The following is a 24,467-nucleotide window of genomic DNA, read 5'->3' on the forward strand; positions in this document are numbered from 1 at the left end:
TAAACATTTCCCTCTTTATTTCTGTCACTGTACAGCGCTGCTGATTATGATGTTATTGGCAGTGTATTACTATTTTAGAATTGTGTATTACTATTTAAGAATTGTTTTGGGTTCCCTTAATTTGTCGATCAGTGAAATAGCATATATTCAGTGGCAATTAATAACTTTTGTGTTGCCTGCCTGTTTGGGCATGTGCGTCCCAGTGCATGTGAACAATACAGACAAAACAGGGACCCACTCGTGAAAAAATTGCTCCATAGGACTACTAGTTGTCACAAACTCCTCAGGGTACCTTTTAACGTAGGACTAGTAGTAGTTTTCATTTTTCAATGCTGAGTAAAGCTCTTCAGATTGTTTCAGTGTTCATTTTGCTTAAGAATTTTTTTGGGGGGGGTCGGGATCTTTTTATCTCTGAACATCCTGAATGCATGTAGTATTGCGTTACTTCAGGCAGAGCTCTAAAGATGCATTTTCATCAACTGATGAGCTGTCAGGGTTCCCTGGTCTTATGCCGGGTAACACATGTGCCAAAGTGGTGACTATCAAACTGTCTTTAGCCTATTGCTTGACTTGCAGCACTTTCAACCTGGCTGTGACTGATTGGGCTGTTTACCCTTACTTTTGCCAACTTGTAAAACCTTAGAGGGCTTTCTTTTTCTCGGACATTGTGACTTGCAGCTCTGCTTAATAACTGTTAAGTGAATAAATTGTCAACCACTGTTACCTTTTTAACTGGATCAGACATAGATTGCTTATTGTCTTGTGATTGAATATAGTTAGTAGATGACACTCAAAGCAACTGCTTTACACGTTAAATATTTGACTTTTGCTGTGTGATTTAGCACCTCTGGTTCTTCTTCCTAATAAGTAACCTTACACAGTATTTCATAAAAGTGTTAAATTTTAGGCATTATTCCAACTGCTGAGTGCTTTGATGACTAAAAGACGGAACTGAGGAATATACAGTGCTGCTTGAAAGTCTGTGAACCCTTAAACCCTCTGTTATATAGATATACTATATCATATATATTATGATATATATATCATAAATATGACCCAAAACATGATCAGATATATACACAAGTCCTAAAACTAGATAAAGTGAGCCCATTTAAACAAATGAGACAAAAAATAAACTTTTTCATTTATTAATTGAGGAAAATTATCCAATCTTACACATTTGTGTGAGGCAAAAGTACGTGGACCCTTGTTTTCAGTAACTGGTGTTTGCAGCAATAACTTCAACCAAACGCTTCCGGTAACTGTTTATCAGTCCTGTACACTGGCTTGGAGGAATTTCAGCCCAATCCTCCTTACAGAACAGTCTCAACTCAGGGATGTTGGTGGGCTTCTTTTCATGAACTGCCTGCTTCAGGTCCTTATGCAGCATTTCTATAGAATTAAGGTCAGGACTTTGACTTGACCATTCCAAAACATTATCTTTCCTCTGCTCCAACCATTCTTTGGTAGAATGACTTGTGTGTTTAGCAGGCCCAAACCATGATAATGCCACCACCATGTTTCACAGATGGTTTAAGGTTCTTATGCAGGAATGCAGTGTTTGCTAATTGCCAAACATAATGCTTCTCATTCAAGCCAAAAAGTTCGATTTTGGTATCATCCATCCACAGAATATTTTTCCAATCACCTTCTGGCTTATTTGCATGGTCTTCGGCGAACCCTAGATGGCAGCAATGTTCTTTTTGGAGAGAAGTGTTTTTTCCTTGCAACTCTGCCATGCACACCATTGATGTTCAATGCTCTCCTGATGGTGGACTCATGAGCATTGACTGTCGCCACTGCAAGAGAGACCTTTAGTTTCCTAGACGTTACCCGGGGGTACTTTGTGACCTCCCAGAGTATTACATGCCTGCTCTTGGTGTGATCTTTGTTCAACCACTCCTGGGGAGGGTAACAATAGTGTTGGATGTCTTGCATTTGTTCATGATCTGCCTGACAATCGACTGGTGGAGTCCAAACTCTTTAGAAATGGTTTTGTAACCCTTTTTTAGCCTGGTGAGCATCAACAACTCTTCTTCTAAGGTCCTCAGAAATATCCTTTGTTTGAGCCATGACATACTTCCACTAAGCTCAGACTTAGACAGTGAAGAACCTGATTTCTTTTCTTTGAATAAGGCAGGGCCTCCCAGACTCACACTTGACTCTAGTCCCATTGATTGAAACAGCTGACTCTAATTTCCCCTTCAAATTAATATATAATCCTAGAGGTTCACATACTTTTGCCACGCAAAAAATATGAAACATTGGATCATTTTCCTCAATAAACAATGAATGAACAAGTGTAAGGTTTTTGTGGCCTGTCAATTGGAGAAAAACAGCCTAAATATATATCAGGTTTTACAGCTGTTTCTAAGGTTCCTGTGTTTATGGATAAATCGGTGCCTGTTGAGGGCAGGAGGTCATGAATTTTGTCTCTAATAGTTAGAATTTTATCAGTAAAGAAGCTCATGAAATCATCACTACTGAGAGCACTAGGAATACATGGATCAATAGAGTTATGACTCTTTGTCAGCCTGGCCAAAGTGCTGAAAAGGAACCTAGGGTTGTTTTTATTCTCCTCTATTAATGATGAGTAATGGGCTGCTCTGGCATGACAGAGGGCCTTCCTATATGTTTTGAGACTATCTTGCCAGACAAAGCCAGATTCTTCTAGTTTGGTGGAACGCCAAATCCTTTCAAATTTTCGTGATGTTTGCTTTTATTTGCAGGTTTGGGAGTTATACCATGGGGCTAACCCCTTTTGTTTTATTATCTTCATTTTCAAAGGGGCGATGGAGTCCAGTGATATCAGCAGTGAGCCTGCGGCACTAGCAACAAGATTATCAGTTTGGGAGGGACTAAAATTGGTGTAGGCGTCCTCCGTAGTATTGAGACATGGCATTGAATTCAGTGCTTACGGAATTGTTTCCTTAAATTTAGCTACAGTTATTAAGTGATTGTCTGATAAAATAGGATTTTGAGGAAAAACTATTAAATGTTCAATTTCAATGCCGTAAGTCAGAACAAGATCGAGGGTGTGCTTAAGACAGTGAGTGGGATTATTTACACTCTGAGAGAAGCCAATTGAGTCTAATAATGAAATAAATGCAGTGTTAATTCTCATTATTGATGTCCACATGAATATTGAAATCACCTACTATAATTACTTTATCTGTACTAAGGACAAAGTTTGATAAAAACTCTGAGAATTCAAATAAAAATTCAGAGTATGGGCCAGGAGGACAGTACATTATAACAAATAGAACTGGCTGTTAAGTTTTCCAGGTTGGGTGAGAGACTAAGAACAGGGCTTTCGAATGAGTTGTAATTAAATTTAGGTCTAGGGTTGATAATTAGGCTTAAGTTGAAGATGGCTGAAACTCCACCTCCTCGGCCAGTGTCTCGAGGAATATTAGTATTAATATGACTGGGGGGAGTGGATTCATTTAGGCTGACATACTCTTCATGACAGCCAGGTTTTAGTAAAACAAAATAAATCAATACTAGAATCTGAGACTAGATCATTTACTAATACGGCTTTAGATGATAGTGATCTCATGTTTAAGAGTCCACATTTAATTCTCCTATTTTGTTGTACTATCGCAGAGGTGATGTTAATTTTTATTAGATATTTATAAATGACTCCTCTTTTGATTATTTTATATTTAATTTATTTAAATTTAAGTGGTCAGGGAACAGACACCGTTTCTATGTGGTTTTAGGTGGGTAACTGCTCTAATGGAAGCACAGAGAAGTGTGTAAGACTGCAGCTCTGCCACCTGGTCTCAACTCTGGGTTGTCATTGTTTTGGTCTGCTAATAAACTCAGCCGTGTTTCTAGATATGAGAGCAGCTCCATCCAAAGTGGGATGTATGCTGTCTCTCTTAATCAGACCAGGTCTTCCCCAGAAAATTTGCCAGTTGTCTATGAAGCCCACGTTGTTTGCTGGACACCACCTTGACAGCCAGTGGTTGAATGATGTCATGTGGCTATACATGTCATCACTGGTCATATTTGGCAAAAACCCTCTAAGAAAACCTTTCTTTCAGAGCCGAGCTCTGAGCCAAGCTTTCAGAGCAGTCTGAAGCGGGTGCTTTTTGCATTACAGGCATTACTTCTACATATGTTTACCTCATTATTTGACACATAGGCCACTTTTAACATCAACATCTGACATTGTAACATTATATATAGGAATGAAATTAAGGAAAAGCATAATAGGCCTCCTTTAAAATCACCTAGTGATTCACTATTGCTTTAGTAACCTGATAGACAATCATATTTTAGTAGTTAAAGTAGATAAGAAGTCACGTTGAAAGTATGAAGTGATTGAAGTAATAGAAACGTAAAGATATAATGTGTGAAGAATTTCAGGTTGAATGTTTTATTATGAAGTAAAAGTTATGTTGAATATTTGAAACTGTTTCTGAACGATTATCTAGTCACTACAAATGTTGGTTACAGTCATAACTGTTGCTTTAACTTTTATTTCACTATAGTATTAAACATCATATCCTTGATAGTCCAATTAACCAGAAATGTCATATGGAAGGATTGACTTTTATGAAATGAATATATAATGCTCAACTGTTTTTCTGAATAGTTTTACAACACAGGCCTCATTTGTGTTTTAACAACATTTCGCTTATGAGTTATCGACATGTTCATCACTCTTAAGTGTCCTCTGGAAACACTATCATTGTCACATCTGATGTGTGGTTTATTTTCAGCATTTTTGTTAATGTTGTATCCCAGCTACTTGTTGTGGTATTTGCAGCACGTTTTCCAAATGCTGCGCATGTGTTGTCAGATCGATGATGTTTTCTTAATTTGTTTGTGTTTTGTCTGTTTGCATGTGTTTTCTTAAGTTGCAGCGTGTTGGCCCTTGTTGACCCCCATAGTTTGGGGTGAATAAACACCAAAAAGTGTTTATTCCAAATAGTCAAACTGACAGACTGTAATACACTCTAGAGATCAAATTATTTGAATAATGCGAGGACCATGAAAGTTTAATGTTGTCCGACTCTGCCATTTGTTACTTTCTTTTTTGGTCTGCTGACATGCCAATTTTACTCTTCTTCTCACTTGTAACTTTCAACACTCCGGTTGGTGGTGGCTGTTGTATTTTCTCCAACATGTTTGTCATGGTCACCTTCCTTCTTGTTGTTTTTTTGTTCCATGGTGGTTGGCAAACTATGAAGTGACTCACTACTAGGCTTGTACCGATTTGCGATTGGATCATACACCTCCCCCCTCCCCCCATCCAGGGTGCTCGCGTCCTTGGTCCACTGAAATGCAATGGTTTTGATGATGGTCACTGTCTGACTAACAGGAAAAGGTAGACAAAAGTGTGTGTAAATATGCAGCTCTCTGTTTTAGAGAAGTGAACTGCATTCATTTGAAAGCATCTTAAAATCTTAAAGTATTCTGCCTGTACATTAGTCTCTGGGTGACGGAGTGTTGAGTATTTACAGAATACTACACCTTTGTCTCACAAAGCTGTTAAACCAAGCTTTCGCCCAAACGCTTACCTTTTTTGAAGATGAACTACAAGATGACTCGAACATGTGCACACTGTACACCATCTGGGTGCTGGACCGAAAGTGATAGTTTCCATGAACTTCTTGGCTTCATGGATCTGGTAGAGTGTGGAGATTCTTCATTCCAGCTCTACAATCTTCTCGGCCTCACTCCTTACGACGGTACTTTCTGCCAAGAAAGACAGGCTGTAGTGGGTCATAATATAACTTGGGGTGAGTGTGATGCATTGCTTTGAAATCTTTTGTTTTTTTTTAAAAAGAATGTACTTTTCATAGAGCAGAGAGATTGAGAATTGTTGCCTCAGCTGTACAAACTGTGGCTGCCTCCACATATTGAAGCAGATGCCATACAGTCATGATCAGGCCATGTAAGTCCAGTTGAAGTACTGTGTCTGCGCACCAGCTGCATTACTGCGTTTTGTGCATAAACCATGCATACGCTCATTTCTATGCATAGAATCTGATTTTTTTTCTTGTGCTTGAGAATGTGCGCACATTCAGCTGTTTTTATCTATACATTTTAACAAGGCAAAAGGTTTTAGTTATCGGGCACTGAGATTTTAAGTTTCACATTCTTGGTTGGGAGAGCTCCTTTTTATCTCTACTCCCTAGCCACCTCATCTTCAATCCATGGCACCACCCCCTTTTCTGGCTGTGTCGGCTGTGCTCACCTGGCCGAGAAGATTGTAGAGCTGGAATGAAGAATCTCCACACTCTACCAGATCCATGAAGCCAAGAAGTTCATGGAAACTATCACTTTCAGTCCAGCACAAACCGACACAGCCTGTGTCCAAGTGCCTGATACCACTGCTCCTTGTCCTGCCGCTGAGAATACTGAAGCTGTCTCTCCTCCAGAGCCTGTCATTGCTCACTGTCCTGCTGCTGCTACTTCTTCTCCAGTCACCATCTTGAATGACTCCTGGATATGGCTTGGGGCTAGACCTAAAGCCCTGATCAGCTTCACTCTATCCCGTCATGAGCCTGGGTCCCTGGTTGGTGCCCGTGGCAGGAGAGGGAGGCGCTCACCTCATGCACCTCCTCATTACAACATCCAGCTGGAGAACAAATACAAGAAAATACAACATCCTGCATCTTCATGACTTCCATCCTTCAGCTGCAGAATCACGGCCTCCTCCTCCATCTCCTCTGCCATTTCATGGGTCCCACGACTCTCTGTTACCTCTAGTCCCTCCACCTGGACACTCCTCTCACAATCTTCGTCTACATTTTGCTTTCCAGGTGCTAGGGTGTGTGATGTCCTGGAAAAAATCCCCAGCACCCTTGCTAAACACCCACTTGCCCAAAACGTTGGTACTTCATGTAGGCTATGATGATATTCCCAGTCAGTCCTCTGAAATTTTAAAACGTGACTTCAGCAAGCTCCCCAACTCCCTTGTGGTCCATAATAGACGAATCTTCATCTCTGGTCCCCTCCTCCCAACCAACCACCACATGGGTCATCTTAATTTTCATACCTTTACGCACCTTAATCGACAACTTATTTTACACTATCTGGAACTCCCATTCACCCTGACTAGAATTGGTTTTCTTGCCAATTGGTGAACATAGAACCTTTGACTACTTTTGAATTACAACTAACTAAAGTTGGTTGGCAAAAGCCATTTTATTGTTTTAATTTATAAACCTCCTGGTCCAGCAGGTCAGTTTTTATCTGAATTTACTGACTTTCTGACTTCTATTATTAAGCTGAGCAAAGTGTTATTAATTTATGATTTTAGCCTGCACATCAATGATACCACTAATTGTGTAGCCACTGAATTTCTTAATATTACTGATTCTTTAATTTCAAGCAACATGTTACTTTACTTTGGACCTTGTTTTTACTTTACGACTAGATACTGATCATATCTGTTGTGAGGACTTACTGATCATTGATCATAAATGTATTTTCTTTGCTGTCTCTATAAATGCTGACCCTTTGTGTCCTAAAAGAACATTGTGTCCTCGTATCATTACTTGAGATTACAGTTGATCAGTTCTCAGTGCACTTTTGCTGTGATATTAATACTAATCTTAACGATGTAGAGTTTTTAATGCAGTCTTTTAATGAGCATTGCTCCATGTTGTTGGACAGAGTGGCACCTTTAAAGGTTAGGACTAAAGCTATTTGTAACACTTCTCCATGGATGACCAACGCTGTCTGCTGCCTGAGAAGAAGTGTTGCAGGACTGAACAAATCTCCGACACTCTTTTAATGCACTAGTAAAGAATGTCCGGACTGCTTTCTTTGCTAACTTAATTTCTTCTTCAAAAAGAAACCCCAAGATTTTATTTGACACTATAAATCTCATTGTTTCACCACTGCTCTCTACACTACCATATTCATCTATTGATGATTGTAACAAATTCCTTCCCTTCTTTGTTGATAAAGTAATGGCTAATAGGTCCAGTATTCATCCTGGGACTTGCTCACCTAGCTCTAGCCCCTCTGAATCTCCTACTGTTCTGGACTCTTTCCAACCTATCAGCTTACAAGACCTGATGGATTTGATTAGGAAGTTGAGGCTATCTTCTAGCCCTCTATATGTGATACCGCCATCTCCATTTTTTTTAAAGTTTATAATCTGCCCTGCTGTATCAACTATTAGTAACTTTTCCATGTCTTCAGGATGTGTCCCTTCCTATTTTAAGTATGATATGCAGCCCATATTAAAGAAAACTAAATTAGATCCTGCTTTGTCTAAGAACTGTAGGATCATAAACAGATTTAACATTGCTTATCATTTATTTGCGGAGGATAACCAACTCCACCTTTCATTCAAACCTAGTGAGGCTTTTAAGTTATCTAGGCTCATCGACTTAGAGCTATTAGGGACTGGATGTCAGAACAATTTTGTTGATGAGACAGAGGTTCTGGTTGTTGCCCCAGAAAAGGTTGCCCCCATGATTGTGCAAAGTTTTGGACCACTTCCTTTTGCTGCCCAAACCAGCCTGCATAAAATAGGGTTAATATCTGATCAATCTTTCGACAATCTTTCGTCATTCGACACCCATGTTAAGCAGCTGACCAGATCTCGTTTTTTCCGCTTAAGAAATATTAGTAAACTCAGATCTGTAGTTTCAACTGCTGAACTAGAGACGCTTATACATGCTTTTATATCATCTCACACTGACTACTGTAACACACTACTCCCTCACTTACTATGTCTGCTCTTGATCGTCTGCAGACAATCTCAATATTATCCCTATACTTAAATCTCTTTACTGGCTCCCTGTTGGGTACAGAATCCATTTTAAAATTCTCATTCTCATTCTCACTTACTTCTCCTTACTTTGCACGGTCAGGCTCCTGCATATGTGGCTGACCCCTTACTCATCAGCTCACTCTCTTAGGTTAAATATGCTACATTTGCTGTCTGTCCCACACACCCGCCTTAAGACCCATGGTGATCAAGCTTTTGAGGTTGTAGCACCTACACTATGGAATGCTCTGCCAGCACTCTTATGGTCTGCTGATTTTGTATTCTTTTAAAAAGTAGCTAAACAGGTGTTTGGGTAACCAGTATGCACTGGGTCATCATTTTATGTTTTTTGTTATGTATTTTTATTGTGTATTGTGTATTTTCATTGTGTATTGTGTGTTTTAGTTTTGCACTTTTTAATTATGTGTCTTGGTTGGTCACTTCATCTACTATGTTTTCTTTCTTTTTTGTATGTTGTATTATGCCTTTTGACTTTATGACTAATGTCTATGATAAGCACTGTACAAATAAAATTTACTTACTTCCTTACTTACGCAAACCAACTGTAGTGTCAACCATGCAATAAAAGATGAATGGTAAATTTTTATTTCTGAGGTTGTGCATTTCCTTCTTTATTTGGAAAATAAGGTAATTAATATTTTCATTTGGGTCTGAGGAGCATCTTTCTATTTGAAGGGGTGTTTAACAGGGAGTAAGCCCTCAGACACCAAGCTGTCCAAACCAGTCAGAACCCCCAAGTCCCCACAGCTACGTGGGCCCAGTATGAGATGGACCCATTATAAAGAGCCATCTGTTGGTTTAAGGAAATGAAACTTAACAGAAGATAGATAGATAAATATCTAAATCAGTAAATAAAATAAGTAAGTAAATAAATAAATAAGAGCAGTTATAAATGAATAAAGGAAAGATAAATAATTAAATCATAATTATAATCATCATAATAATAAAGACCAAAAAAATGGAGGAAAGATATAGTTGAGTAAATGGGTTGTTAAGTCAGCAAGAAGGGTTTTTGAAACAAGGATGGTGTTCAATGGAGCAGCTTATGAATGGTAGGTCTCAAATATGGATTTCTTTACATAATGTTTCTTCTATGTCTGTCCAGGAGTTGTCAGATTGATTGGGGTTGGTCCATTTGTGAATGTATTGGATTTGGTTCAATGAAGTAATGGAGAAACTTTGGTGCTTCCAGACCTCCTTGGGTTTTGGATTGTTGTCATTAGCTTGATTCTGGGTGTCTTGCTTTTCCAGTAGAATTTTGAGATGACAGAGTCTAGGGATTTGAACCAGGAGGAGGGTGGGGGCTTGCTGGGGATCATTGAGAAGAGGTAGTTTATCATGGGTAGTATGGTCATTTAAATTGTGAAAATTCTGCTCATGAGGAATATTGATAGATTCATCCAATGCTGAAGGTTGTCCTCTACTGCAGAGGTTCCCAACCTTTTTTCCAATTTTTCTTCTATTTCTGTGTATAAGAGAAGGTGTCTGTGCTCCGCGTTCATCTCCTCACAAAGCTGCTCGAACAGGCGTGAGTTAAGGACATGTACTTTGATGTGATTAATAACTTTAACAACATTATTCAATACGCAGTTAAGTTCTGGTGGCATTTTTCGGCTAGCCAGCATTTCCCTGTGAATGGTACAATGCGTAGACTCACATTCAGGTGCAACCGCCTTAATCCGAACAGTCAAACCAGCCTCTCCTAGAAGTTCACGGCAAATGTCTTTAGTGGCAGGAAGGATCAATTCTTCACCAATAGTGAATGGCTTCTTAGCCTTAACAATACGGTTAGCCACCAAGTATGATGCTCTCAGTGCACTTGCATTTGTTCATGTGGTGGCCCTCAGTAATTGATCTGTCCTTCTTGTTCACGCTTTTTTCTTTCAAAATACTCCAAAGGCTTGTCTTTTAATGCAGGGTGCTTGGTCTCCAACTGGCGATGCAATTTTGAGGGCTTCATCGCCTCATTAGAGAGCCAGTTGCCGCATATTATGCAGAGCGGGCTTGGTGCGGAGGAATCACCTGTCGCGATAAATCCATACTTTAAGTAGGACTCCTGGTATTGTCTGTTAAATGCAACTTTATTTTTCTTGGAAGTCGTAGGCTCTTCTTCTGTCACCTCACTGGGCCTTTTCCCCTTCACAAAGAAGTTTTCCAGAGACATTTGTTTTTTACTCATTTTGCTAGCTTGTGGGTTTAATTTTACGGTAACGTATCATGTGACCGAGACAAGCATCTTGACATGCATCAAGAGTAAATCATAGACAGATGTAATGGAGAGAATCCGGTCATTTTTCAAAATAAAACATTGTTCAGACTTAGATAATAAATAAAACGGAAATAATGTAAGTTATTTATTCTTTGTGTGCGGCCCGGTACGAAATGACCTACGGACTGGTACCGGTCTGCGACCCGGGGATGGGGACCACTGATGTAAGTTATTTATTCTTTCTGTGCAGCCCGGTACCAAATGATCTATGGACCGGTACTGGTCCGCGGCCCGGGGGTTGGGGACCACTGCTCTACTGTTTTGAGAAGTGGGCTGAAGTTGAGATTGACTAACTCTGAAAGTCTAGGGCAGATGTTGATTCCTAAATATGTGATATTATCAGTGCACAGAGGAAGAGGTGGTGTTTGGACTGCCACATCCCAGCTATTAGGGCTGAGTGGGAGAATGGTGTTGGTGAGTTAGTGTGAGATGTGTAATGGATTAAGTTAAATAGTCTGCATAGGTTGTTAGATGAATGTCTTCCTTTGATAAAGCCAGTTTGCTCTGAGGGGATTATAGATTGAATGACTGTTCAGATTTGTGATGTTAGGGCCTTGCTAATGATTTTTGTGATTGTGTTGATGAGAGATGGGGGCAATAGCTTGATGGGGAGGTAGGGTCTTTATCGGGTTTTAGTAAAAGAGAGATTGTAGCAGTGTTCATGTGTATGGGGAGTTTGAATTTTTGTTTAATTTCAGCTGTTAATCTGTTGAAAACGGGGCTAGCTTATTCTAGGTGTTTATAGAACTCAGCAGGGAAGCCATCAAGTCTTGATGATTTATTGTTAGGCATGAGTTTGAGTGCATTGTGGAATTCTGTTGTTGTAAACGGTTTCTCAAGTGCATTTGCTCGGTCCTCAGTAAACTGCAGTAAATCAATATTGCTCAGGAATATGTCAGTGTCTTCTTGGCTTGGTTTATGTATTGATGAGTATAGGTTGGTTTAAAAATCTTGAAAGGTCTTATTTTCTTCCTCAGTTGTCTGCACATTCTTCACTGCTGAGTTCATAATCATTGAGATTGTTGTTTTTTCTTTGTTTTGCTTGATTTGACCCCCTAACCCTTTTGAGATTTATTACTGTAATCAAAATTTTCATGTCTGAGTCTGTGTAGGAGGACCCAAGCTATTTGTGTGTTCACTCAGTTGTAATTTGTATTTCCGTAAATCATTCTGGATTTGTGCTGTGGGGTTATCTGCATTGATATTAGCTACTTCTTTAATCTTTTGTTCTAAGTGCATTTCCTGTTCGTTGTCTTTTTTTATTGTGTGGAATATGATATAATTTTCCTCTTAATGTCGCTTTCCCTGTTTCCCGAAGTAGTGATGGTGCTATTTCTGGTGAATCATTTATTTCAAGGCAGGAATCCTACTCTTTTAATATCATTATAGAGGTTGGGGTCATCACGTAAGGATGTATTAAATCACCATCTGTTGGATGGTTTGCAAGAATGGTTGCAGGTGAGGGAGAAAGGAGCATGATCACTGATGGTGATGGGGTGTATTAGTATGTCTGAGATTTGGGAATAATAAAGTTACTGGTTAAAAAGAAGTCAACGCGAGAGTAGGAGTGATGAAACGGTGAAAAGAATGAAAATTCTTCTAATCGCCAACCATCACCAAGACCAAAATCACTCATGAATTGTTTAAAAAAAAAAGGATGAGTCGCCATTATTTGGGCCGTAAATACTTGCAATAGTGATTGGGCTGTTGTGTATTGTGATATTGATTATGTTAAATCATTCTTCAAGATCTGTGATGGTGTTGTTATGAATAAATAAATATAAATATAGATATTAAAATGGCCACCCCTCTTTGCCTGGAGATGAAATGGGCAGAGAAATTTCATTACATTGTGGTGTTCTTAATTTATGATAGTCAGTTGCCCAAAAATTGCCCAGAGTATCCCTAACCCGAGGATAGCTGGGCACGCTATAAAAATATCAACATCTAAATATTACTTTCAGATTGTTTCAATTTGAGCTAGAAATATAGCAATGCTTATCGGTTTTGGCTAGTAGCAACCTAGCTAACTGTTAGCTCACCTATGCAACCTAATGTTACTTTACTTCCATGGTGTAAAAATGCTAATGTAAAAAGCAAATATGCATTTTAATACCATCATAATAATAAAGCTGTAGTAACAGACTAGTGTAAACAAATACATTTTAAAACTTTCATGTTGGTCTCACCTTGTAATTTGCTCATCTTTGTACAGCCGTTTTGACCTCCTCCTCCTCATTTTTTTTTCTTTAAATTTTGCAGGCAGCAGAGCTTTCTGATGACATCACAAACATTAATTGGCTGAGGCAGTTGTTGTCCTAGGGCTATCATCCAAAATGTTGGTCTGAGAACCACAAGCACTTGGCAAAATCAGGATGTGCATGACATGATGTGGGAATCTGATGTCTGAGTATGTTTATGTGTAGATGGGTGAGCAAGTGTTCTTCCATAGCTGTAGAGCGTGTGTGTGTGTGTGTGTGTGTGTGTGTGTGTGTGTGTGTGTGGGAGAATAGGAGATATGGGTCTTCTCAGAGACATGGTACATGGGTGTGTTTTGTATGGGGGGGGGGTCTGGTATGAAAAAAGCAAGAGAGACAGAGAAAGCAAAGAATAGATTGAAAACAAAAAATGAATACATAAAATACAAAGACATTAATTAAAATTTCACATGAACTGGTTTTTCCCAAGTGCTAAGGTGCCTAGTGAAGCCAAAATGATTAGCCAGGGGTTATTTTCTTGTCACTGAAGAGTTTGCCTTCAATGTACAACTTATCAACTGAAATAACTGCTAATAACATGCATTTCCTTCTTGCATGTTCTGTTTTCTGATTGGGAGTAATATTTTTCATCTGTCCAGGATTTCTCGGGGGAATTGGTCATTGAGTCCATAGTCCATGCCTTTCTGTTTGCTGTCTTCTGTCTGTCTGCTGTGACGCTGTACCTACTGTTTTTGTTTGAAATGTTCAAATTTTGCAACTATGGGACGTGGGCGTTTGTTTGCAGGGTTTTTTGCTCCTAAGTGGTGTACTCAGTGGAATGTAATGTTGTTTACTGTGTCCGGGGAGATTTGGAGGTGAGTGATCATAAATTCCTTTATCAGCTGTTCTGGGTTGTTGTCATGCGTTCGTTCCGGCATACCGGAAAAAACAAGGTTGTCTCTCATGCTGCATGATTGTAGATTGAGTATGGTTTCTTTCATGTCTTTCTTTTCTTTAGCAACGGAGGCAAGCTGAGTTGTGAGGGAGGTAACAGAGGGATTTGTTTTTTTTAGCCAGTATGGTGAGTTATTCCTAAGTGAATTCCAGGCTTTCGCGTAGCTTCTGGAATTCCTTGTGAAGCACTTCAACAAGAGTGATTCTTGCATCTAGTCCAGAGAGTTTATTGTCAATTGAAAATAAGATGTAAATGATCTCAGTACAGTATGATTTATCCGGGGAGCTGTGAATGGAAGGCCTTCCAGATCGAACGGTTGTGTTATTCCAGGTGTTAGGTCCAGAAAGGGTTTATTTTGTTGGATAAAGGAAAGTAGAAGTTGTATTTATATCTAGCAGAGGGTAGCTGCCATTGCACCAATCTCATCAGGTCTCACACCCAAATCTAATCTAAACCTCTTAACATCTATCAAAATGGAACAATAGATGATAAGAGGAAGTGGTTTGAATGGTGGCATGAACTGGGGATGAATCTGGGGTTATGCAATGGTTATGTTACCTAACCAATGGCACCCAACTGTCACTCAAAGCGGCCACACCCTTAATTATGCATAACTTTAAGCCATTATAATAGTGTTACATAAAAATTCACCCCCTGTACAGTTGTCATGAATGGGGAAATTAGCTATATAGACCAAAACCTTTTTTGTACCAGGCTGCAGTTCCTCAAATGGCCACTTGAGGCTGGCTCCAAAAGTGAGTCAATCCCCATAGACCCCCATGTTAAAATGCCCAACTTTACAGCAGAAATAAACATGTTTACAGCCTGGTGCAAAAAATGGTTTTGGTCTCTATAGCTAATTTCCCCTTTCATGACAACTGTACGGGCTGAATTTTTCTATAACTCATCCGTTTAAATTTTAGGGCCGTAAGACATTTAGCATATACATATTATTTTTAAACAGAGAAGTGTTCATTTTAGCCGTGGAGTGATTTAGATGTGTCATTTTACCAACAAAGTTCATTTCAAATTTATAGTATTGTTCTATTGTTACAACAGATTCATGTTCTCATCAAAAACAGATAACATATCACATGATTTACACGTGTTTCCTATGTATTTTCTTAGTATTCAGAGATATATAAAGTACCACAAAGCTTATAATCTGATACAGGTACAGATCAGTGATGAATACTAGAAAGACTGAACACTAAAAACATTCACAGATCTAAAAGTGTAGGTTCACATAAAAAAGTATTAATGCATGTATCAAATACATGACTTACACACTCTTATCTATATGCACTACATACAAAACATATTCTACAAAGCTGACATGTTAACACTTGTTATTCAAGTTACTTAAAGCTTATTACTCAATATACGGCTCAGCTTCGAAACAAACTGAAGAAATTGTCACAAGCAAGCAGCCAGACCTCCTGCACACTCATTCAATTGTAAATAGTTTGAGGTGCTTTATACTGTAAATAGGTTACTTATGTACATTTTATTTGTCATGTAATATTTCTTGTGCTATTGTTTCTTTTACAATAAAGTGACAACAGTGAATTGTTTCTGAACAAATACATGTTTGTTACATCATTGTACAATAATCTAGTTTTAATAGACTCTCACCTTCATTTAGACTAATGGCATGGATAAATCAATTAACAGTATGTAGTCTTAACAAGCTAAACAAAATTAATTATGACTTTTTACAGTTGTACGAATTTATTTGGCTCAAGAATAAATATATACAGAAGGTTGGATTACAAGTCACAAATATAAATGAACAGCTATATAAAGGGCAATTTAATATGGCAGATATGAAGTTTGATGTGGTGACTGTGGATACTTCACAGGTGGTCTTCATCTGATGCAGGGGCATCCTCTGTCTCTGTGGAGTCTGGAAAAAATACAATTAAAAATCTCAAAGAATCCACATATTGAATCCTTACATGCTAAGAAAAAAGTTACCGTTTGGAAACATGTATCATACACAGATGTGTTCATAAAGCAGCACAGACAGTTTGATCAGAACTGACACTTATTCCAAATAGATTAACTGGATGAACGATATTCATAATTTGTATGTATGACTTAAGTGTAACAACCACCTCTTGCACAACAGTGGAGTCAGTGATAGATTTTCATGCATGTCATGCTTCCTGCAATGCCTCCTGAGTGGTCAAGGCCTTCTGGATCAAAGCTGTGGCATCCTAGATCCTGATAACACTCATTTTATTACCATGGCCCTCTGAACTTTTGGGATGGAGCTGTAGTCTTTGGCCTCCTTCAGCATCTGATATATGAGAATGACAACCCATGTTGGCACAAGGGAAGACTGGGTCAAAATTCATACTCGTAACCTGCAGTTTGTAGTTGTAACTTCAGTGTTGCACACACAGGTGGGAACTTTGTGTGTCCATCTCTCAGACTTTGTGAAACCTCACTGTTGAAAAAAATCCTGCACAAATTTTAATTACACATACACAAAAATACTTCTATAGCTATAAAACCTTTTTACACATGTGTAAATTATATCTGTGCCCAAATACAAATACATTATTTGGCAAAGCACAAATAGTGGGTTTTTTACAAACATTTATTTCGTACAAAAATTTTTAAAACATCAAATACCAGTGTGCAGGTCGGTTACATCGCTATCTCAGTCTCTTTCCTCTTCTCTGCTGCTACGTCTATCGGTAGGTCTCAACAAGGCGAGTCACATCAACCTGCTAAATGTTGCTACACATTTCCTTATTTGGACATCATTCTCGGAGTTGGGGGTGTTCCCCAGAGATTAAGTTGAGCTAACGACACAAGCAAAGTGCTTACAAGGGACTCTCCATACCTGTTGTTCCCCTTCTCCTTTCCACAAAGTTAGGTTGTAAACAATAGGCAATAAATGAAAAGTGCAAAGCGAGAATCACCTTTGAAGTTCTTCTCCATACGTTACATGTTCAACTGTCTCTATGTTATGGGTGTATAAATAATGTAGAGGTCTGTCTGCATGTTGGCAATGCACTTGGTTTTAGCTCAGTAGTCAGCGCAGTCATCTATGATCTGGGAGACTTGAGTTCGAGATCCAGTGTGGGGACCTCCTTCATAAGGTAGTTTATTCATAAACACTTATTTTAACACTTTAATATCCTAAAATTAAAAGCATTATAAAAAATAAAAAACAGATTCTTACCCCTATTTCCACTTTTATTTGAATACAAATATAAACAATTTTGCTGTCTCAACAAATATAGATACAAATACAAATACTGGGCTCTCTGCACATCCCTAGTAACTTCAGTGTTGCACACACAGGTAGGAAATTTGTGTGTCTGTCTCTCATGTACCTTCACTGTTGCATAAAAAGATGGGAAATTTGTGTGTCCATCTCTCAGGCTTTGTGAAACTTCACTGCACAAATTTTAATTACACATACACAAAACATTTCTACAGCTACAAAAACTTTTTACACATGTGCAAATTCTATCTATGTGCATAAAAAACATTTCACAGGCCCAAAATATTTATGACCATTATTTGATTCCATATTCATGGAAGATGGATATCCATCACTGTCTGTGCGCATTCACTGTGGTATTACACCCTGGACCTTCCCAGCAGGTTAATCCAGCCATGATCTGGACCAAAGTGCAGGACCATCCAACCAACAATGCCAGCCTTAGAGCCACACCACTAGCACAACTATTTGAATATTTGTACAAAGTATCAGGTTCCAGCTTATAATATTCACCACATCCTTACATGTAATATGACTAACATCTCTCTGTGCTCCTGTCTTTGTCATACAGAGGCTTCCATCCTCTCCTATGATGGCAGCATGTATATGAAGGTGGTGATGCCGACCATTATGCACACTGAGGCTGAGGATGTCTCCCTGCGTTTTCGCTCCCAGCGGGCTTATGGCCTCCTCATGGCCACCACCTCCCGAGACTCAGCTGACACGCTCAGGCTGGAGTTGGATGGGGGTCGTGTCAAACTCACGGTCAACCTAGGTATCGTATGCTCCCCCCCACCCATCTGCCTCCACACCGCCACCTTCTCCATGAGATGGTTTGCCATTGAGTGGTAACTTCTTCTCTCCTCTCACTCTCTTTCTGTTTTTTTGTGCACAGTCTTTCCATCAGTTATCATCACTATAATCCCTTTAAGGTTTCTATCAGCTTTGGAAGATAGATAATACAGATTTTATCTTGTCTGCATGGGTGTCAATGCAGTTTGTGTACACAGATAACTATGGAGAACTTACTGAATTCAACTATTTAGTGGAAAATGTCAACTTATTTAATTCCAGTGGTAAACATGTTTGGCCCATCTTTGAAAGAGACAAACCATAGTCATATCCACATTCCTGTTCCTACAGAACTTTTGAGACAGTCACAGCACAATAAGCAGAACACATATTATGAAGTGATGTAGAGACTCTTGCTTTTAAAGTTTAGTCTAATAAAATCTTTTTAAAGAACAAAGTGTGCTGAGACTTTCTAAGAGGTGACCTCCACCAAGTGTGCCCATCATTCAACAGGACATTAAAATATACTTTGTTTTTCTTTCTACCTAATCTCATTTCTCAGTCTGACATCAAGACATCTCTCTGTCACCTTCCTGTTCTTCTGGGTAGTTGTTTTCTTTGCTTACAGTGGTGTCTCTATGGGAGTCTATGCTTTTTCCGTGTTTTGTTTTTATGTTTAGCTGTCAACTCCATCTTCCATCATGCTTAGTCAAAAGATGGTATTCACCCCTTCAAAGGCCTTAAGCCTGCGGCCCGTCAGGCGAACAGCCCGAGAACAGAGCCCAGCAAAACCTACAGCTGGCTGCGACCCCAAGTACCTCCAAACACTTCCAGTCCTAATATGTAAACCCTAATGAAAAATGAGTCACACACATCAATTTACATCTTGCATATATGGTATGCCTACTAAAAATTATAAGTCGTAAGAGTGATAGTAATGTTTGCAGATGTTAGTTGGTTTGTCAAGCCACATTTAGATAAATCCTTCTTTCATCATATAACATATTATTAGTTCATGCATGTCATAATCTACATTTCAGTCAAAGCTTTGCAGCTGTAATTGGTCAGTGATGCTGATTTCTTAGCCTATGTTAATGTGTGTGATTTTCCACAGATTTTTTGTAAATATCTAAATATTTATATATCTTGCTTATATAGATTTAGCTTCTTTTCTGTGACACATGTAGGCATAGGATAGTACTCCAAATCTGATGGTTGGGGTTCCTGTGCCTCTGCATGGTGCTGGTGCTGATTGGATCGCGGCTGTTTGCTCCCACTTTTCTGTTGCGGTTGACGACACATGAAACCACTAGCCACATGGTGACCAACCCTCAATGTCCTCACAGCTGCATATAGCAGTTACTCTGGCCTCAGTGGGACTGTTGAGATACTTCAGATTTTCATTTTATATCACACTACTGTCTTACAAAGTAAACTTTTTTGCTGTTTGAATAGAAAATCAAAGTATATCAGTCTATATTTCTTGACTTTTCACACATCTCTGGCTCTAAAATGGATGGCTGCTTCCACCTAGTTGGTGTGGAAGCTTTGACTTTTCTAATCTGAATATTTTAAACCTTAAGTCAAAACGTCTATTTTGGGTTGGAAATCTCATGTAGCTGGTACTACAAGTGGCCATTTTACTGTTGATATTGTCACTAAACAACTAACTCATTTGAACTCTGGTACTATGGGTAAAGAGCACAAGCTCTAGAAAAGCATCTTTTATCAACTAGCATATTTCTGTGACTGACAGATCCAGGCATTGTTTTATTTACCATTGAATGATGTTGGGAATCTTTAAAATCTATCAAAGAAATTTGTCATAAAGTTAAATACAAATACCAAAGGATTAAAATGGCTGCCCTCCTACATGTGTACGTCCCCGGAAGGGTGGACCTTTTGTTTTTGGATGTCTGCAGCAGTTACCTTGAAGGATGCAATTTCATCTGTCATTTATTCTTCCCCATCTAGACTGTATCAGGATAAACTGTAACTCCAGTAAGTTAACACTCAAGTTTCATTTTGCTTTCTATGTTGATGATGTGTTGATTGTTGTTTTTTTAAAAGGAAATGTGTTTTTAAATATTCAAGCACCACCCACCACTTACTCTTGAGCTTATCATGTGGAAGATGAGTTTGCTCAGTTGGTCTGACTACCCATAATCCTACAGAAATACTCTCAGTCAAAGGGAATGAGTGGTGATTTCTTTTCAATATTAGACATGCTTTAACTTATTTTTAAATCAATTACTTTCCTCCATTTTCTGCTGAGGGATCTGCTGTCTCACTCTCTGTTTGCTATCAAAAATAAAACCATTTTCACACCATTTTGCTCTGTATCCAGTTGTCACAATATACATTTGAAATAACTCTTAAAGTATATATTTCACTTTGCTGCAATTTTCAAGATAAGAGTAGGAAATCACCACTTATTGCCTTGTATTAGAAGTGACAACAATCTGAGGTGTTTTTTTGCAAACAGAGTTTAATTGTAGCTGAGTGCTACTTGAGTGCATTATCTAACCTAAAGAGAGACTGTTAATAAATATATTTCATACTGTGACACCTTTGTTCCCAGTAGCTGGGATTAACACTTAATTTGGATAGTTTATAATTATGTTGGTACTGCAGATGTAGATATTCAACTCTGTTTTCCTATTTGGTGGATCACGATAGACTAAATAACCTTAACCCTTACCACATTTTAATCTTAACTGCAGAATTCCCTTATCCTATTTCTAAATTCCTTTTATCCAAGTCCAACAGAAATTAAATAGCTTTTTTTCTACAACAGCATACATATCTGCTCTATAAATTACTTATCCTGTGTTCTCCTTTAAAAAAAAATCAGAAAACAAAACAAAGACATATATATTTTAAATTCTTTGGTTTCATGATGTCGCCCTCTAGTTTTGCATTACTTTGATGAAATGCTGTTCTGTTATCTGTCCATGTAGATGGAGACCTCCATGTAGATAAAAATTTCACTACTGCAAATGAAATCATGCATAAAGCAATAATGTTGCGTTCTTCCATTGGCAGAGCAGACAGTCATACTAAGAATGAATAACTGGTATGAATAACAAGTAAATTCCATCATAGCACACCAGTAAAATTGGTGAGACAGTACTTGTCCTGACCCCATGCTTCAAGAACCTACATTCCATTAGACCAAAACATCAACCACAATGTAAGAGTATGGAACACAGTTTAGAAGGCTGCTAAATTTAGATGAAAAGGCAACATACAATATTAACATGGTTTAAATGTAACATATTGTCCCTCTGGCTGAGTATGGCATTAAATCCTCTATCAGAACAGCACACATGGAGGTCAGTACACAGTCTCTGTGCAATGTAATGTATGAAATAAAATTTCATCCCAGCTGTAAAACTTTGCTGTAACCTCACCAACATTGCTGAAATTTGCCAACACCCAAAACAGATGCAGCAGCATCACCATGAAGGTAACACAGATGTAGTCCCAACAGAAATAAACAGCATAAATGAATTAAATTAAAGGAAAATTCCACATTTTTATCGGCATCATGCAATGATCCTATGCAGACCTTAATTGACTGGATCTTACACGCCTGTCTGAGCAGTTCAATATCACCACTTAATATATTTATATATTGAATATGAATATAGCTGACCTGTCACTAGTTTATTAACCTTTGACCGCCAGTGTGTCCATTGTTCTAACCTATGGAACGTTATTTTGATTTCTATCTTATATTGATGGAGATCCAACAATTTCCAAGTACACCAAATGCCTCTGGCTAAATTTTAGAGAATGTCTATAAAATGATGCATAGCCTAAGACAAATGGATTGACAATTTGATTTAATGGTGCAGCCATAAATATGTTATTCACTATTGAATCATTATGTCATTATTGAATATATATGTTAAAACACACAGGAACAAGCTGATAAACATCATATGCTGTCATGCGGTGAAAAGGGTTTTTCAAAATGAATGTAACTAACAGGGATTTAAACCCAAGAAAATAGTTTAAGAGATTAAACACTTCCATCTGCTGGACATTTCTAGTCACAACATTTTCTGTAACAGAGGCACAATGTTAGAATGTCATTAACTACAATTCTTGATTGTTAACCTTGAGCAACATGCATGTTCATGACAGATAAAAGACTGATCCAAATCAAAATACTGAAAAGTCACACTATAATATAATACATAATAATAACACACAATTTGATATTTTTGAATCAGACTGTTTAATGAAAAAAGTAGTTAGTTTGGTCATGATAGGAGACTCAGTATCAACATTGTACTCAAATATGCAGAGTATATAGGCTAGTTCTGTTAGGGAAATTCAATATCCAACATTTTATATCAGGTAACATTCTATACATAATATGTTTAGGAATGGCGATTCAGTGAGGTCTGTTTGCTGCTTTTACAATCCTAAAGTTGTTTATAGTGTCTCAGTTGCATATCAGTTGTTAGACTTTCACAAATCACTATGGAATACACACACACACACACACACACACACACACACACACACACACACACACATATATATATATATATATATATATATATATACACACACACATACATATATATATATATATATCAGTTAGATCAGTTATGTCATATAAATCAGTTATGTTATATAATAAATAATTACAAATCAAGAGGCTGAAACCCCCAGTAGATAAATATTAGTAATTTTGTGTCTTTTACCACTAGAAATATACCTCCAAGTTAATGCAGCTTTGTGGAGTAGAGGAGATCAAGTGATTAGTGATTCACTTCAGAATATGTGCTCTCAGACACAGAAAGGACAAAGGTGCTAAGAATGGTGATAAACAGCCTCAGCTTTGTTCCATCAGATCAGAAAATGCTAGTATGGACTCATTTTCTAACCTGTGAAAAAGTAGTTTGTCAATAGTTTTCAGAGCTTTCAACTGTGATTTAAAAAAGCTTGGTGGACATTCAGGTTCGATTTTTTTTTTTTTTTTTGGCCAAATCCATATGGGTTTTGGACATATTTTATTGTTTAGTTTTGAGGACTTGTTAGTATCTCAGTTATCAAAATGTGTGTGTGACAGCAAAGCTCTCCTTATACTAGACTGGTGTCCTATGTGGCTCAGCTTACTGGTTTTTGGCTTGCATTTCATGGTATGAAAAAATAATGAAGAGAGAAACAAAATGATGGAGAGGATGGAAGGAAGGGAAGAAGTAAAGAAGGATGTCTATAAAGCTATGATGATGAGGAAAAGCAATGTTGTAGTTGCCCTTTGAGAATCATGACTCTGTTCTGCAGCATAGTGATCAGATGTATTCAATGAGAATTACAAATGTCACATATGTTAAGTATTTTGTATTTTTTCATTGTGTATTTCACTGACTAAACCAAACCTTTGTTTCCCAAAGGTATAAGAATAAGTTTGAAAACTACATTTATAGGCATTTTCAAGCCACTAAGCTGCTTGTAGAATTTCTGCCACAGATTCCAGACGGACTGATGGGAAAACAAAGGTTTGGTTTTAGGCTCAGGATGTCTTTAACTTTGTGATTGACCATTGTTCTCAGGCAAGGGACCGGAGACGCTGTATGCTGGGCAAAAGCTCAATGATAATGAATGGCATACAGTGCGTGTGGTGCGTCGTGGCAAAACCTACAAGCTAACAGTTGACGATGATGTAGCAGAAGGTACTTACTTGCATCAACCCAGGTTCATTCTTGAAGAAATGTTCTTAGTATTGCCTTGTTATTGGTATTATACCATGCTGTGTTGCCGTAGAGACTGATAGAACTAGTACATAATTCTGCTACAAAGAGAGTCTGTAGACATGTTTACATACATCTAATACTGTTAATGTAATTTTCTCCTTAAATCAGCCCTTTTGTGTTAGTGTCAGACAGTGTTCTCTTTTCTTTTCGTTTTTTGTCTTTCTTTTCAACCCATCCCCTCCACCCTCCCCATCTTCAGGCCAAATGGTGGGCGACCACACTCGTCTGGAGTTCCACAGCATCGAAACAGGCATCATGACAGACCGCCGATTTGTTTCCAGTATCCCATCCAGCTTCATTGGTCATCTACAGAGCCTCAGGTACACAGAACATTAACTTTTTTTTATTTATATATAAGTTTCTCTAATCATTTTGTCTTATTAGCAGGAATCAAATAACAAGGAACCAACTCACAAATAAATATCACCCAAATTCTGCATCTTTACAGTTACTTTGGTTTTATGTTTTTATGGC

The 24,467-nt window shown here is 38.2% G+C and overlaps 1 protein-coding gene across 1 annotated transcript in view; it reads left to right on the top strand.

Moving 5' to 3' along the window:
* LOC137199740 (neurexin-3a-like) overlaps window positions 1–24,467 on the top strand; it is a 198,736-nt gene that overhangs the window by 164,080 nt on the left and 10,189 nt on the right. The window contains exons 10-12 of the mRNA XM_067614245.1: window positions 17,999–18,202; window positions 23,793–23,912; window positions 24,193–24,313. Of these exons, the coding sequence (XP_067470346.1) occupies window positions 17,999–18,202; window positions 23,793–23,912; window positions 24,193–24,313 (445 nt within the window). The remainder of the gene's footprint in view (window positions 1–17,998; window positions 18,203–23,792; window positions 23,913–24,192; window positions 24,314–24,467) is intronic.

This window comes from Thunnus thynnus, chromosome 16 (assembly GCF_963924715.1).
Source record: "Thunnus thynnus chromosome 16, fThuThy2.1, whole genome shotgun sequence".
In the NCBI taxonomy this organism is placed as follows: Eukaryota; Metazoa; Chordata; class Actinopteri; order Scombriformes; family Scombridae; genus Thunnus; species Thunnus thynnus.